The 18356-nt window shown below is 44.8% G+C and overlaps 1 protein-coding gene across 1 annotated transcript in view; it reads left to right on the top strand.

The window, feature by feature from the left end:
- Window positions 1–16698, top strand: part of Cda5 (Chitin deacetylase-like 5) — a 143420-nt gene extending 126722 nt beyond the window's left edge. Inside the window, exons 10-16 of the mRNA XM_076806320.1 lie at window positions 609–650; window positions 5006–5199; window positions 12048–12273; window positions 12924–13053; window positions 14872–15179; window positions 15272–15470; window positions 16252–16698. Coding sequence (XP_076662435.1) covers window positions 609–650; window positions 5006–5199; window positions 12048–12273; window positions 12924–13053; window positions 14872–15179; window positions 15272–15470; window positions 16252–16416 — 1264 coding nt within the window. The 3' untranslated portion in view covers window positions 16417–16698. The remainder of the gene's footprint in view (window positions 1–608; window positions 651–5005; window positions 5200–12047; window positions 12274–12923; window positions 13054–14871; window positions 15180–15271; window positions 15471–16251) is intronic.
- Window positions 16699–18356: the final 1658 nt, after the last annotated feature.

The following is an 18356-nucleotide window of genomic DNA, read 5'->3' as shown; positions in this document are numbered from 1 at the left end:
TCCAAAGCCAAAATGGCGCCCCGAGCAAATGCCCGGGTTGTCCCCCCCCCCCCTAGAGTGGGCCCTGGGTTTACGAGCTAAGTATCTGTATAAATAGATTGCTATCGCAGTAGCACCGACCTCCTATAAGGACGCAAATCCGGTAATTTGTTCATCGTGTATATGTCAAATATACAACGTCGAGAATTAACACCGTGAAATAGTCTGGCTTACGAGTTAAGTATCTGTATAAATAGACGAGTGTAGTCTACATTTATTACTGTAAAAAATGTGATAATCTAACGCGAAGAGACGAAAGAAGCTGATAAAACGGGAGATGGATGGATTCAACCGTGCATACGCGATTGCTTTTATTCGACTTCCGGCGCGAAGAGGAGTCCTCGTCGACCAAGACCCGATTTCGCTGCTCTCCGTGTTCCGTAAAACGAAGCCGGACTCGCTTTCTCCCGCGTTAGACGCGGGAGGACATTTTCCCTTTGCTTCCCGCCGGAAACCGCGTCGATTTTTCGTTTCTGGTTCCCCACCCGGTTCCCCGCGTTTCCTCGCGAGATCCCGAACCGGCGATCTCTACCGTCGCCATCTTTAATTCTTTCCTGTTGTTCCAGCAGCCGAGGACGCCCGCAACAGATCCACCGCGGCACCGCCCCTCCGTAAGTACAAATTTCAATCGCGCTGATCCTCGTGTTCCTTTTCTCGGGAACGGGGACGATTATTCTAATTGCGAGACAAACAAAAAACAAATTATGGATCGCGGCTTATCTTCGCCGAGAGCAGCTAGAAAGTGGAACCGCGGTTCTGCCGGTTTCGACGGGACGGGATCGAGAGCGCCTCGCCTCGTTATCTCGCTTTGTTAATCGGTGAATTAATCCGGCCAGGAAGCAGTCCATCCGAACGCCTTCGAACTGCACTCCGCGACAAAAAGATAGCACATTATACAGATAAATGGTATTCAGCTTTTCAAGTAGTATATTACATTGTTTGTGACCTGTATACTGCGTAATAAGAATAACCAATTACTTCAATATGTTTTAACGCATTTATTACGCGAAGAAACAACTTTGTTGGAGAATGTTTAACATTAAACGAAAAATCGGTGCGTCAATATGATAGCACAAATTTCTTAAAATAACTAAAATATAAGAATATGTATAAGAAAAATAATGTTTCAATATTTCGTAACTCCGCCTTTTGTTTGTATAGCTGCCACTAAACGTTTTGGCATAGATTTATATAACTTTTTAACAAATTTCCTGCTTAACGCTGCCCAGTTTTGTTCAATGCAGGTTTTTAATTCGTCAAGGGTTCGAAATTGTCTTCCACCGGCATATACTGATCTGGCTAAATGGGCCCATCAATGTTCTATAATATTTAAATCTGGAGACCTGGCTGGCCATTCCAAAATTTTAATATATTCCCGTGTAAAATATTCTTTTACAATCTTGGCTTTATGAACACTTGCATTATCTTGCTGATAAATAAAGTTTGCGCCCGCAATTTTGACAGCACGTCTCTTCAATTGTTCGTCGACGAAATCAATATACTTAGCACTATTCATTTTACCACTTACAAACTTAATTTCAGTGTGTCCATAGTATCCAATTCCCGCCCACACCATTACTCCACCACCACCGTATTGCCGTCTACATAAAATTTGCTGTTCGTTACGCAAATCGTGGAAATAACATCGGTAGCCATCCGGTCCATCCAACGTAAATCTCTTCTCATCAGTAAAGATAACTTTTTGCCATTTTTTCTTCCAATGAATATGCTTCTCAGCAAATTGTAAACGTGCTTCTTTATGTTGCTTTGTTAGCGGTGGTTTACGCATTAATTTTTGGCGTTTTATGTATTTACACTTTTGTATAATACGTTGTACATTACGTATTTTGGTATTTACTCCAGCTTCTGCTGCAATCTCTCTTGCAGTAGCAGCAGAATTGGATGCAGTTCTTAGAATTGCACGCCGCTGACGATCAGTTGTCACTCTTGGACGACCTGTGCTCTTTTTTCCATATTCGTCTACATTTTTTTAATAAATTGTAAATTACCTTGCGACTACGATTCAACAGTTTCGCAATTTTACCGATAGAACAATTTTCTTTACGTAAATTGTGTATTGTTAATATTTCAGGACCAGTCAATATTTTACCGCGAGCCATTGTTGAAAATTTCACAATATTTTAACACTGGAACACGAACAATCTTAACTAGTCGCCGATATGAACATATTGGCGCCTCGACGCTGACTGAAAATATACAATTTTGACTTTGTGCTATCATTTTGGCGCAGCAGTCAGTACTACCGTTTACGTTTTCGGCTTAACGTTCAACCTATAAACAGAAACCGAATGTTTACCCTGAACAGATACAACCTATTGCTAACTGAACAGTGATATATAATACGGGAACTGCTGTTATTCGATTATATTAGCGAGAATTAACAAAATTAGATAATGTGTTATCTTTTTTTGTCGCGGTGTGTATATTTTCTCTCGCCGCTACCGTATCGGACAATCTGTCTAGCGCTGAGAGTGTCGCGTCGAGAGGTGAACGAACGCGTTGCTCGTCGAATTAATCCGGCTAGAAAGTTAATTGCGCGCGTGCCAAGCGACCGAACGCTCGGGGACTCGCCGAACGATGATCCGTCATCGATCCGGCGACGCGGAATCTCCGGACCAAATTATTACTAGCTCTAATTATTGCTATCTCCAGCGACCGCGACGGGAAAAGATTACGGTCCTAAAGCCGGGTCCACACCGCGGCATCTTGTCGTCTCTTCTTCTTCTTGTATTCGGTTCTTGTATTCGTCACCGAATAAAAGAAGAAGAAAGCAACAGGTGTGACGAAAAGGTGCTCGACGTTGCTTCGGTGTGGACATAGCTTAACACGGTCGCTACCAGAATCTATTCCGCTGCTTGCCTTCTTCGTTAAAATATTTTATTAAACGCAACGCACCTGCGTCGTGCAATACAAAAACAATTTAGCAGACGAATATCATGAACTCTCTGAATAATATGCTGTGTGACTTTGCACAACAAAGTGTATAAAATTAATTTCATCTTCAAGTAAACTGCAGTACAGTGAATTCTCGATATATGTCAACTTCTCAGCGTCGTATATCGTGCAGGCGACGAGCTGTGCTATGTTTGCACTCCTCGGCGTCCGAGGCTTTTCGAGCTTCGCAGCTCCTCAGGGGTATGCCCGGCGGTAGTGGGGATAATTCCGCGACATTTATCGTCCGGGTCTTGACGACATATATAGAGGATTTCAGTGTATCGTGGACGTGGCATATCTGTGACTTTGGCAGCGACCGTGCTAAGCGTATCGACGATCCTGACGATCTCAGCGATCGAGCCTCGAAGAGTCGCTAGAATTTTTCAAATATGGAAAAATCGCGACTACACTCCCAGACAAAAAGATAGCACGCGTGTGCTATCTTTAATTTCTCGTGTTAAGATTACGCTAGAATGGAAACTCTAAAATATATGGAAAATGTACCTTCTACGTATGTATATGTAAACATAACACAGGTTGACTTTACTTCGATGAGTTCTCTTTGTTGAAAAAGGAACACATAATCTGACGCAGACAGAATGATAGCACACTGCAACTATGTTTACATATTCTTCGGTGTTTCGTGAGCTTGCACGGAGTTACAGTGTTCAATTTGTATCCGGAGCTTTGTCGTATTGCTGTTCTCATAATCGGTCGTGGCAAAGAACTTAGTGAAAGCGAAATCAGCACAATTTTAGCTCGGAGAAAACAAAAGTTGTCTATTACTAAAATCGCAAACGAAGTTAGTCGCAGTCGAAAAGTTATATGTAATTTGTTGAAAGATACAAGTGCATACGGAAAGAAGAAAAGTGCAGGAAGGCCATCAGCATTATCTGAACGCGATACACGAGCAATCATACGTGCTGCTTCCAATTCTTGTGGTACTGAGAGGGAGATCGCTAAGAAAGCTGGAGTCGAAAGAAATCTACAAAATATTCGTCGTGTACTTCAGACTAGTAACATTATAAACCGGTCTAGAATAATAGCGAAACCATCATTAAATGCCAAACATAAGGAGGCACGTTTGTTATTTGCAAGAGAACATGTGCTTTGGAAGAAGACTTGGAGAAGAGTAATTTTTACGGATGAAAAGAGGTTTAATCTTGATGGACTAGACGGATGTAAATATTATTATCATGATATTCGTGAGAAACCAATAACAAAAATTCGACGTCAAATGCATGGAGGTGGAGTAATGGTCTGGGCTGGTGTCGGATATAAAGGAAAAACGGAAATCAAGTTTATTCGAGGAACAATGAATAGCGTCCGATATCTCGAATTAATAAAAAAATCAAATTTATACATATGGAGAACGCATTGCGAACACGCCATGTATATTCCAACAAGACAATGCTGCAGTACATACTGCTAAAACGATTTTTTTAAACGAAAATATTTCCACTCTTCAATGGCCGGCGTGCTCACCCGACCTGAATATCATTGAAAATTGCTGGTCAATGCTTTCGCAACCGAATTAAAAACTTGCATTGCAATTGAATGGGAAAATTTAGCTCAGGCAAAAATGAAAGAACTATATAATTCTTTACCTAAAAGGATGGTGGAAGTCACAGAAAACAAAGGAGGTTCCACACATTATTAAAAAAAATGTAGTTTGGCGTACATATTGCTATAACAAATATGTATACATTTGTTTCATGAAACGTATAGTTGTGTTGTACGAAATATACATCTTCATTTTTCAAGTGTGCTATCATTTTGACTGCGTCGGATTATGTGTTTCCCTTTCAACTAAAAGACGTCATTGAACTGAAGTCGATCCATGTTCTGCTTACGTATTCGCAGAAGGTATGTTTTACATACTGCACAGAGTTTACACGCTAGGCATAATTTTAACACGAGAAATTCAAGATAGCACACGCGTGCTATCTTTTTCTATGGGAGCGTAAGTTGGAGATCTGTTGAAACGATTTCGGGAAATTCTGGGTTGCAGGCGATCACGGCCGACGTTGAAGCCGTCGACGGAGATCGTGTCGAAGGCGCAGGAGTTCGTCGACATCTACAGGTACCCGCCGACCAGGCCGTCCCCGATCTACCCGACCCCGCAGGTCGACAAACCCGCGGCTAAGTGTCGCAAGGACGTCTGCCTGCTTCCGGATTGCAGCTGCGGCGGCATCGACATACCAGGTGAGCAGCGATCAACTTCGCGCGATCCTCGCCGCGATTCGGCCGAGGAGCTTTATTAGAAACCGCGACGATTCCGTTTAGGATGGCCACGGAAACGCGGAAGGGACGCGCGACGACGAGTGTGACGCAAGCGAGAGACTCGCGTCGCGAATGTTAAGTTCGAGCGATCGCGAACGGTCCGCGCAGCAGCGTCGCGTCGCGTCGCGTAGCGTCGCGTCGTGCCGCGCCACTTTCTCCGATTCTAACGTTACACGCGCGACAGTGAAACAGATCCGCTTTGCCGGTGGCGATTTCGCGCGTACGCTCGTCGAAATCGAAAGCTCCGCCCGTGACGCGAATCGAAAGAGCCGAGCGTTTCCGGTCGACGCGCCGCGTGACGACACCTCGCTTCGCATTCGCCTTCCACATATCTGCTGCCAGGCCTACCGGAAAGTTTTCCTCGGCTTTTACTTTTCCCCGTAGCTTTTCCGCGGTTACTTTTATCAACGAGCGATTTTTTTTCCACATCGCCGGATCCCTGCAGATTCAGTTTGCTTAGATTAATCGACAACTCGGAAACTGTTTACTCTATTTTGACTTTAATGGATATTGTACAATAGTTCAGGAAGATGGGAATTCATTCGTTTAGACTCGGTATCTTAACCCTTAGCACTCGAGTGGTGACTCTGAAGCACCACTAGAAATTGTTGTGGCATTATTTCAAAGAAATTACAAATTTATTACAAAATATTTGTTACATTGCAAAAGTTGTATTGAATAGATTACTAAACATTTAAATATTATACGTGGAAATCAGTTTCGTATGAATAGAATGAGAATATTCTAAGACGGAAGAGAAATTTAGTTTTAGAATGAAAATAACGCCGAGTGCAAACGGTTAATCTCGCTCGTCCGCAACTCTGTCTCCCAGGTACGGCGCGCCTGGCCAGGAATGGTAAAAAGCCACTATAGTGGTTCGTACCGTTCAAGCTGATGCTTTCCACGGAAACCACTACAGTGGCGTACAGTACAGGTTAAGGACGTTGCTCTTGAAAGCGTAGCTGTTAATTTTCTGGTGATGAATTTTAATCGAAACTTGTGCAATTGAGTCAATAAGAATACCAATAGATCTATACAAAATAGCATTAAAAATATACTTAAAAAAATGTATGAACAACTGTCTAAATAGAATCGAAGACTGCCAACTGTACAGGGTGTATAAAAATTATATGTCACGATTATCATAGCGTGATTTCACATCTCCGGATCGGTGAAGATCTGTGAAAAAATGCACCGAAAAATTCATTTTTACCTCGAAAATTAAGGTCAAAGTATCGAAAAATTTGAGTGATGAGCACTATACGATGCAATAAAAGAAAATTTTTTCGACACTTTGACCTTGATTGCCAAGGTCAAGGTGAATTTTCCGGTGCATTTTTTAAACTGATTTCCACCGATCCAGAGGTCTAGAATCACGCTATGGCGGTCGTGACATATAATTTTTATACACCCTGTACAATCGAAAAGCCTTCCGAGTGTTAAACACGGTTTCCGCATCAATCTGTTTCCGATAATTAAATAATAATAGGAAGAAATCAGAACGTCGTATGAAAACACGAATACATTAAACGGTAAAAACATTATATCTTGTAGAGAAGCAGGGTATATAAGAAGCGGAGAAGTTATAGGTTAGGTCAGGGGTCGGCAACCTTTTTTGGCCACGGGTCAAAATCAACCAAAATGCGAGTATTAAAGAGACGTTTGGGTCAGAGATATTTTCGTATTAAAACAGTCATTTAGTAAATAATAAGATATATTTTACTAAGAAAATAATTACAAACATAGTTGATGTTCCATGTTTATGTTTTATAATTTATTTTCATATATGATACTTTATTTTCGGAACTAAAGTGGGTCACTTGAAATTATCAAATGGGTCACTCGGTGACCCGCGGGTCATAGGTTGCCGACCCCTCGGCTAGGTATAGAATGTATTAACCCTTTGCACTCGAAGCTGTTTTAACTCCAAGACGAAACATTTCTTCCGATCTAGAATATTTCCCTTCTATATACATGTTTTTCTTGTTATACATACGAAATTGGTGCAATTTACTAGTACAACACGGAAATGTTTAGTAATTTATTAAACACAAACAAATTTAATAATGTACTTTATATGATATATACAGGGTCATCCGTTTCTAAACGACCAAACGTCAACCAGCTATAGAGGACCCGAAATGGAACAACTTTCACCCCTAACACTTTTTTTGATTCGAAGTTATTTCATTCAGTCTCCACGGCGTGCCCCATGTCAAAAAACCAAGATCCAAAGGTCATACAAAAAAGTTGACTTAATAAAAAAGATGCCCCTATTTATTTTAATCGAAACAAAGGAAAAATCATGAAGATACATAATTGCAGTCCTAATATATTTAATCTTAAGTGAACGCAAAAAATGGCGGGTTTTGCAATTATCTAAAAATCAAGACCGAATCAAAAAAAGTGTTAGGGGTGAGTGAAGTTGTTTCATTTGGGGTCCTCCGTAGCTGGTTGACGTTTGGCCGTTTAAAAACGGATGACCCTGTATATATACCAAGTTCCATAAAGATCGAATAATCAGTTTTCGAACAACGTTGCACGGCCTGCAAAACTTTGCGTTTCGAGAAAAACGCGTTCAAAGTTTGAGTAACAGAAAAACCGTGAAGAAATCTCAATTCATTTTAAGTCTTTTGCTAATCTGCGAGGGTCATAGAACAGATCTTCCACTTCCTCAAACAGTTACACACCTCAGCCGTTTTTCTTCATGTCGAGAAGCACGAGCCTTTCCGACGAGGAATTTAATAATGTAAACAATATCTTGAATAAAGATACCACAATTTTTAGTGGCACCATACAATCGCCGTTCGAGCGCTAAGGGTTAATTGAACGATGAGTCATCTTTCAATCGCGGGATTCGAATGTTCCGATGGTTACCAAAGGCCAGCAGCTCAGGATTAAAATCGCCGTGTTCCACAGATACCACGTGGAATAACACAGCCGTAACATTATTTCCCACTTTGCGTAGCTCGAGGCTCGAAAGTTTCACTTTGACGAGAGGATTAGACTTCGATAGGGTTTCCGGTAGATCTAGTAATTCCCACCGCGTGATCGCCGATTCGCGCGAGCTTCGAATATGGCCACCTGCGCGCTCGATCGCCCACGCAAGGTTGTGGAAGCGGAGGATCGTAATGGGTTACCGGGAACGCGCATATTCAATTAGGATGAACGGCGCGAGGCTAGGCGAGGCGAGGCGAGTCACGATAATAATATTTCCCGCGGGCGAGAGCCGTGTAAGCTTCTTCTTAACCGACTGGTCCTGCTTCTGGGAATGATTGTGCAAGCGTTACAACGCGCATAGATCATCCGGAAGATGCTGTCCGGACCACTCTGCCTACGTTTCGGATTCGATTGAGCAATAGATCTACACCGTCGCGTCTGGTCGTTTGTTCTCGCGCGTAGATCCCCTCGTTACCGGAAATCCTCGGCATTCCGCGACGATCGGTAAAATGAAGAGTCCCTGCCGCATAAAAATCGACAGGTCTCGGTTAACCGCGATCGACGCCGGTTGATCGCAACGATCTCGTGTATCCAGGTGGGATCCCGGCGGAACAGACGCCGCAGATCGTTCTGCTGACGTTCGACGACGCCGTGAACGATCTGAACAAACCGTTGTACGCCGATCTATTCGAGAACGGCCGTAAGAACCCGAACGGGTGCCCGATCGCGGCCACGTTCTACGTGTCGCACGAGTGGACCGATTATAGCCAGGTGCAAAACCTGTACGCGGACGGCCACGAAATGGCATCGCACACCGTCTCGTAAGTGTCAACGTTCACCCACCGGGGAACGGCGAACATCTCTGTCTACTATACGCAATCAGCAATCAGCACCCCGCCGCTAATGTCCTCGTTCGTTGCGCGCGAACATTAGGTCATCGATCGTCATCGCCTGCGCATACATCGCCGACTAACGTTCTCCATCTGAACGCACCAACGACTTCCGCTGTTTCTACTGCGCGCGCGCGCCTGCGTTCTTTTTTCGAAAGCTATGCCTCGAGAGGTTGCATCGAATCCGCCCGACAAACCGAAATCGGTACACGATCGTCAAATTAACGAACTCCAGATGAGAATCGCAATTGTTAGAAATTAACCCCATTGCCGTACTTTGACGAGTCTGGCTCCTCATGAGAATTTCGGAGCAAACGTCAACATTAACATTGCGAGTTGGGTTCGTAGTCGTATTATCACGTCAAACGTAAATTTCACGAGTCTGACTCGTATTCGAAAGTTCGAAGCAAACATGAATTGGCGCTTGGGCCCGAATTCTTACGAGCTGAAAGGTACGGCAAGGGGTTAACAATAAATATTGCCAATATGCTTACGTAAAGGATGCAGGATCTCTCCATTTAATTTTTAGGCCAAGGGGTTAAGGGGGTCGGCAGGTCGACTCTGTGTAATCACACACATACGTGAAATCCGTATACGTATATGAACTTGCGAGGGTCAGAATAATTGACAAATTGACGCTTCAATATTGCAATGAAGCAGTTCAGTTATTCCTCGACAGCGGATTTTATGCATTTATGACAAAAATTAGTAGGCGCAATTTAACCCTTAACGGTCCGGAAGTAATTCAAGTTTACTTCCCACCAGCTATTTTTCATACGAAGAGAAACTGTGGACTCAACGTTTTTATATCAAGTATAGAAAGGAAAATATTTATATTTTATTTTATATATATTTATTTTAATTTAATTTTGTCGCCATGTACGCGGAATTGGACTCAGTAAGTTAAGGGTTAAAACAGTCAAAATATTAGAAGGATTTGAACATACTGTTATATTATTTCGAACCTATTTAACATATTAACACTGAACCCACTACGGTCAAAATGACCGATTTTCTATTCCACAATTATTGAAATTATAAAAACGTTTTCATAGGAAATTACTGAATTGACTTCTTTATTTCAGCAGATATTATAATGAAAATCGTACAGAGTTCAAGTAATATAACAATTCTAGTAGACGTGCCACTTTTAAATGTTTTATGCTTCGCAAGTTTAGTGATTAGAAAGAAAATTAATCTCTACTTCACCTCGGTTTGTCGCAATTCCGATAGAAAACTTTTATTCTGCATAAAGATCCGCTGTCTGTTTATTCCTTTCTTCCACGTCAATTATTATTCGCAGCTGCGAAGGGAATCGTAGAGTAACTACGGTCCAGATGTGTTTCAAGTTTATTTGCCGCTGGGTACCAAGCTGTTGTCCACACGGAGAGAAATTATACACTAAAAATTTGTATGTCAAGTATAGAACAAGAGCAGTGATAAAAAGAACAAAATTAGTTTCTTCTATTTTTGCCACGATACAAGGCTCCGCAATTCACGATAAGGTAGAGTGACTACGTTACCGACGAAAAATGGTTTCACGCGCCTCAACTTTTCGTCCCTCTATGAGAATATTTTTCGCTGGGAATGGGCTCATTCGAACGAGGAAGGTTCAATCTAGCGCGCGCTGGTCATGAGTTGACGAGGTTATGCAGATAAGTAGGCCAAAAATTGACGATGTTCATGCCGTGGAATCCAAGAATTCTTACGCCATTGGATGAGTTCAAGAGTAGCTAGAAAATATCTCCAGCTGAAAATTCAGCTATATTTTGTCTTGATTCTCTGCGAAATAAAGCGAAAAACTCGAAGCACGTTTGTGGCATCAAAAAATGTGACAAGTTTAGTCATTTTTAGATCTTAAGTCAATGGCAGAAGGGCGTGAACGGAAATTACACAGCAGTTACCGACCTGCTGACTCTGCAAAAGTCAGGTGACAACCCTTGGCTCTTAAGAGTGAATATTTTCAAAGATCCACTCGTTTACGGTTCAGAGTTTCTTGGTAAAATGTTGATCGGCGACAGCAGCGTCGATCGCAACGCACCAGTTGCATTTCACTCGGAGTGAAACGGCGGTTAGCGGATGACTCTGGAATATCGTGCGGCTTCGACGCAACCGTTCTCGAGAGCGAAGAGGCCTCGGCGATCCTCCGATTCCGCGAGGCTTGGAAGCGTGTCTCGCGGTAAAAGTCGCGCGGAAGTGGAATCGAACTGATTTCAAAGTAAAATTCATCGCGGCCCGATACATTGTTCTCGCCTCGCTGAGAACTTCGCTCGGCTGGTCGAGGAAACGAGATCAGATGGTATCTCGCGGCCGTCTCGAGCGTCTAGTTTGTCGCGCATCGGAGCGTTCGCAGAAGCGACGCGTTTCCGGAACAAATTGCACCGCTTCCGTTCCGTCGAGAACCGTACGGGAAAGGGGAGGGGGGGGGGAGGGCCACGCGCAATTAGAGGGAACGCCGAGGATCGCGATAAGATAGTAATTGCGCGTCGCGCGGTTGGTGAAACGAGGCCTGGCGATCGGAGATGAACGATGACACGGGTCGCGAGGCGGTTTCACCGGCCGCGTGCCACTTGCCGCACCTGTGCCGTATACTAATGGCGCCTACTAACAGCAACTTTTCTCTTTTCTCTTTCTCTCTCTCTCTCTTTGCCTCACTCTCACTATCTCTCTCACACACACTCTTGCTCTTTCAACTCTGTCTTCGCATCACTCGGTCATCCCTCGCATTCCCATCACGCGCCACACTCTAATCCATCGATACGAAACACGCAAACCCGAAAAACCCTTGACCGGTTACGACTCCGAACAACGAATAAACCTGAAAACACGAAAAACACGAACAACATCGGGAATCATCATTTCCCACGCATCCGTTTCCGTTACCCCCTTCTGTGTCCCCGCCATTCCGGAAACGATCCCGACAAAACAAAACCAATGCAGGTGACTACCTACCGGAGGAGATACCGCAAATCGTTCTACTGACGTTCGACGACTCGGTGAACGACCTGAACAAGGGTCTCTACGCCGACCTGTTCGAGAAGGGACGCAAAAACCGGAACGGATGTCCCATCTCGGCGACCTTCTACGTCTCCCACGAGTGGACCGACTACAGCCAGGTTCAAAATCTGTACGCCGGCGGCCATGAGATCGCCTCCCACACGGTCTCGTAAGTACCGATTCGCCCTCGCGACAGCTTTCGATCTCGGGAAAAATCGTCTCGGAACGACGAGCAAATTCTCCTCGACGCCGGGAATCGGTTCAAATCGAGCATGCGCGCTCTCCCCGACGATCATTAATCATCGTTCCCATTTACCATTGGGCAATCGCTTAATTACCGGTCGATCACAATCGTTCACGCTCCGCCGCTGCCGCCGATCAATCGGCAACTAATGCAAGCTTGGCTAAAGTCGGCTCGATTCGAGGCACCGGCAGCTTGATCGATCGGATGTCACCGCTTCAGCACCTCGCTGCGGGCCAGAACACGGCGAACTGTCCAGAGAAACCGGTTACGCGGACGCCGGAAAAATCGGCGGCGTTATTAATCGAAGAAGCCGCTCGCGGATTCTGCACGGATCGTAGCCGCGCGATCCCCCCTGCACGGTCCTAGAAACCGCGAGATCGTTTGCGCAAGTTTCTTTCGCGCGCAACCGGTTGAAATCGTCGAACGAACGGAGAGTAATCGGTTTCGCGAACCCTGTGGATTTGTACCGGTGCTCCGGAGCTTCGCGAGTTCTGGCCCCGCGTTCGCTTGAAACTTCTGAAACATATTAGACCCGTAAGGGAGACGAGACGATGAACGTTCGGTGCTGCGAACAGGCACAGCTTCGGCGAGCAGTTCTCCCAGAGGAAGTGGTCCAGAGAAGTTGCCGGACAACGGGAGATCCTCTCGGCCTACGGAGGCGTCAAGCTCGAAGATGTCAGGGGAATGAGGGCTCCTTTCCTGTCGGTAAGCCGCGAATCCTGCGACCGAGTTAACCCATTATTGTACTCGCTTGAGTACAGGATAACAAGATTATATTTGTTTGCTTATAGCGCCATCTAAGATTGACTAGATGTTTTGTCCATCGTTTGCTAAGATTTAAAAAAACATTCGTGGGCGTTAATGGGTTAAGAGGGCCGGCATGGTTTGAAATCCATATACGTATGCAGGGGTCAAAATCTTGACAAATTGACGCTGAAATATTGCAATGAGCAGTTTAGAAGTGGTCAATCGTGTTTCCTAAAAGTCCAATCTACGTCTGTATGGAGCCCGAATTGTGAATTTCTACCTCATCGTGGAGTAATTTGTAATATTCGGCAGAAAACTCGCTTTCTGAAGCAAGTATGACGTCACAAGATGGCTGCCGCAGAGAGATTCTCTTATTTCGAGAGATTTAGTGTTCGTATCGAAAAAAGGCTCTGAATAGACGCAGCAAAGACGTGTACAAACACGGTGGTATGCATTTTTAATTGATTACTTACTTATTTAAGACGTAAAATGTCTAGAAAAAAGGCACCATTTCGGAGTTCCGAAAAGCGCCACTAGGCGTCACTAGCGCCATGGACTCTCCGCGGCAAACACTGCACGTTGCGATAGAATACGGTCGATAATGCAGATCGATAGTACAGGTTTACGTACGTACGATATGTATGCTGCCGAATATTGCAAATTACTCCACGATGAGGTAAAAATTCACATTTTGGCCTCTGAATAGACCTAGATTGAACCTTTAGGAAAGACAATTGACCATTTATAAACTACTCGTTGCAATATTGATCTCGATCTCCTGTTCACGAATATGTACTATTATAGGGGCAGATACTCAATAGTTTTCGAGATATTGACGATTCAAGTTTCATTATTTCCTATGGAATGCCATATTTTTTCTACGCTACAATATTCGGTTTGGCGCCAAGTTTTTAGCCGGACGACCATTGTTCAAATCCTGTCGACTAACGCATTTTTTAAAAATTTTATTATGTTTTATCATTGTGTATTTATATTATCAATTTCAACCGATTAAATTGAAATATAATGATAAGTACCGGAAATTATCGGAAAGTAGTAAAATATATCACCTCGCAATTCCATTTAAATTATGTAATCAACACGGATCAGACAGGATGTCAGTGTCAATCAACGTTCGAAAGGACAATATCATATAAGGGAGAAAAGACCGCACTTGTTCAAGAAAAGGTAGATGAACAAATCACACAAACGTGTGTCAAATCACACAAACGTAATAGTAACGTGTTCGAAATCCGGAAAATTAACACAGGATATTTATAAAGACTTCTTAAGATTTAATATATATTTATTACATAAATAATAATATACAATAATAGTAAATAATCCTGTTGTTAGTAAATAAATACATGTTATTTATAATTCAAAATGCAATTTTATGTGTGAAATTGAATCGATTGAAATTAATAATATAAATATGCAATGATAAAACATAATAAAATTTTTTAAAAATGCTATATGGTAGGCAGGATTTGAACCCTGGTCGTCCGGTTGAAAACTTGGCACGCTACCGTCGCGCCACACCGACTCTTGTGGCATAACAAAAATACGATTAAAATAGGATTTCAATATTATGAAAGTTTAATCGTCAATGTCTCGAAAACTATTGAGTATCTGTCCCTATAATGGTATACATTCGTGAACAGGAGAACAATAAGTGAATCTGTTGAAACTTTGTACAGAATCGTTGACCCGAAGGTCGTGGCCTCTCCTTGTTAGTCGCTTCGTTTTATCTAATCCTGATCTCCACTGTTTCAGGTCGGAGGGAACAACATGTTCAAGATGCTCTGGGACACGAACTTCACCTACGACTCTTCCATGCCGATCTACGAGAACCGTCCGCCCAGCTGGCCCTACACCCTCGACTACAAGCTGTTCCACGACTGCATGATTCCTCCGTGTCCCACCAGGTCCTATCCTGGTCTGTGGGAAGTTCCTATGGTGATGTGGCAGGACTTGAACGGCGGTAGGTGCTCCATGGGAGACGCGTGCAGCAATCCGCCGACCGCCGACGGCGTCTTCAAGATGCTGATCAAAAACTTCGAGAGACACTACACCACCAACAGGTCGGTAACAATAGAACCTAGAAATTAGCGTTGGTTGGCACGGCTTCTGGAACCTGGATACAATCGGTTACAATGATTCGTTATCCTTGCAGAGCACCGTTCGGACTTTTCTATCACGCCGCCTGGTTCACCCAGCCCCATCACAAAGAAGGCTTCATCTCGTTCCTGGACACCATAGTCTCGATGGACGACGTATGGATCGTGACCAACTGGCAGGCGATCCAATGGGTCCGAAATCCTACGCCTCTATCGGAGTTGCACACCTTCGAACCCTTCGGGTGCAACTATCCGGTACGTGCGAAACAGTTTCGACAGTTAGCTGATAGTCAAGCGTTGCTAATCCGGTCGTAAATGGCTTTACTCATTTTCTGGAACGGACTCGGTCCATTTAAACGCTGTGCAACGTCGGGCTAATTGTTTTTCGAAGTAACCCTGTTCACGCCAACTCGCAAGGCTTTGCTAATAGTGACCAGGAAAGTTGCCAATGAGTTAATGGTCGAACGAGTTCTTCCGGAGACGGATTTACAGACTTTCCACGCGTATACAGTGAACTCTCGATATATGTCCACAACACAGTGTTGTGTATCGTCCAGGAGACGTAACCGAGCCGTGTTATGGTTGCACTCCTCAACGACCATGGTGGTGGGTACATCATCAAGGCCTTGACGACATGTATAGAGAAATCACTGTAGATCGATTGACCCGCGACAATTGAACAGCTCGGGGCAACAAACGGTCAGCTCAATTTCGACGGTAACAGAACAAATTCTTTCGATAGTTCGGTACAAAAAACGGTGATATCATGACACGTTCGTGACTGTTTGTTGCCCCGAAGATTGACAACTCTAACAGGGCAGTCATGTCTAAATCGAGCTGACCGTTTCCTGCCCCGAATGTGTTTACACATCGTGGTTATTAGTCGCTCCGACTGTTGCTGCGATCGATTCCGAAAATCTAAGTGGGCAGTCACGTCTAAATCGAGCTGGCCGTTCGTTGCTCCGAGCTCTTCGATTGTCTTCGAGCGCAAGCCTCTTTCTGTAGTCTGGTTTCGAATAATAAAACGTGTTCGCAGGACCGACCGAAGAAATGTAACAACCCGCGGGTCTGCAATCTGTGGCACAAGAGCGGCGTCAGGTACATGAAGACGTGTCAGGCGTGTCCGGACATTTATCCGTGGACGGGCAAGACCGGCATACGAAGCAGTCGCATCGACAACGACGTCGACTCGCACGAATGAGCCGGACCGGCGTTCACGTTCCGTGCGATCGAGGCCCAGCCAACCGAGAGAACAAGCGCCACCGGAGGAGACGAAAACGTCTCTACCACCGATTCGGTCAAAAGCCCCGTCACCGTTCCTCTGCAGCATCCCAACGTCCACCACCAACCGGGCCGAGTACGCCAATGAAATCGAAATCGAATCTTTACCCTTTCTTCCTCTCTCTCTCTCTCTCTCTCTCTCTCTCTCTCTCTCTCTCTCTCTCTCTCTCTCTCTCTCTCTCTCTCTCTCTCCCTCCCTATAGAAGGAACGAACGAGTCGCGCGACGGAACACGGTTGGGTCCTCGAGTTTCTCCATTCGAGAAGACAAGGTTCGCGGTCTTTTGATCTCGAACACGGGAGACGAGTTCGTCCGCGTAGCACCATTGGCGAAACGAAAATGTATACAGTGAACTCTCGGTGTATGTCAACAACGCGGGTCATACCCGAGCCGTGTTATGTTTACACTCCTCGGCGTCCGAGGCCTTTCGAGCTTCGCGGCCCCTCAGGGCGTTTATCATCCAGGCCTTGGCGACATATGTAGAGAAATCGCTGTAATTCGACGTTGATCGCGGCGGCAACCGGCCGTATATTATATTAATGTACGCCGGCGCGGCGGCTCCTCACGATATATGTATATTATAGAGATTATCGGGACGATCGGCGGTGTTAGGGTACGAGCGAGTTCGAGCTGCGCCGCCAGCTAAGGGAGCAAAGCGTTGAAATAGAATGTATAGTTTAATAGTGGAAGCGGCGAGTAGAGAGCTACGATTAGCAGTCGATTAATAAAAAAAGCGCCGCTCTCTTCGCTGTTGTCGCAGCTCGGATGTGCTCGTGCCGTAACTCGATCGACGCGCGAGCCAATCAGCGCCACGCGATCCGCCCACCGGTCAAAGGAAGCTCTGCTCGACTATACTCTTTTCGCGGAACAAGCGTTTCGTTGAAACTGTCCTCGTCGAACATGCGCGCCGGCTCGTTCGCTCGTGCCTCGAACGAGAATGCTTCTTCGTCCATTCTCGAACAAATTCACACCGATTCGACAGTTGACCAATCAAAAACGGAGACGAGCATCGTACGGATACGCGATGCGAGATGCAGGGTCGCGGCAGATGCGAAAATCGACGTACCCCTTTGATCCTGCGACGAACGGAACGAGAAAAAGGTTCGGCTCGATCCTCGCGCGGAAAGGATCGACCGATGGAAAGATCTCCTCTTCCCCCTGTCCCGTCTGTCTTCCTTGTTCCCTTGAAGAGCTCCACACTCCCCTTCCGTTTGCCACATCCACTTCGCCGAGTTTTCTTCCGCGCGTGTCCTTGGCGTACTCGGCCACGTCCGATAGAGCAATTAATTAATCTCGAAACGTATAAATGTATCGTGAACGCGCGCAACGAAATGTAACCGGTGTATCGTCGGTCGCGAGAGGTTTCCTAAGAAACAACATCGATCTGGAGGTTCAGGAGGTCGCCTTGCAGACGAGAAGAATAACGAGCCGAGGGAACGTACACGTTCGCTTTAACGAACTATCGTGCACACGAGGGGATCGTCGTGTTTACCTTTTAGAAACCTGAAACTGTAATACGCCTTTAATCAATAAATATTTCGCTACAATTCCTAAACGACGTTACTCCCTTTTCGGACCAGCTACTTACAATGCTAAACAATTCGCTTCCGAACTTGTCCCTTCGGTAGTAAGGGAACGCTGTTCGGAAACGATCGAATAAATTAACTGAGAAATTGCAAACCGATCGTTTCACGGTTCTACCGTGAAATAACGTAATCCGGGATCGGAAAGGGATCGGCATGATCGTTGATCAGGTACAACGTTGGAACTACCACGCCTAGGGTAAGGCACCCGATTACTGCGGGGCTACCAATTTCTGTGCGTATATTGATTATACTTCTTGTTGAAGCATAATGAATTT

The sequence above is a fragment of the Halictus rubicundus genome, chromosome 2, assembly GCF_050948215.1.
Source record: "Halictus rubicundus isolate RS-2024b chromosome 2, iyHalRubi1_principal, whole genome shotgun sequence".
Lineage (NCBI taxonomy): Eukaryota > Metazoa > Arthropoda > Insecta > Hymenoptera > Halictidae > Halictus > Halictus rubicundus.
This window is presented reverse-complemented; position numbering and strand designations above follow the sequence as displayed.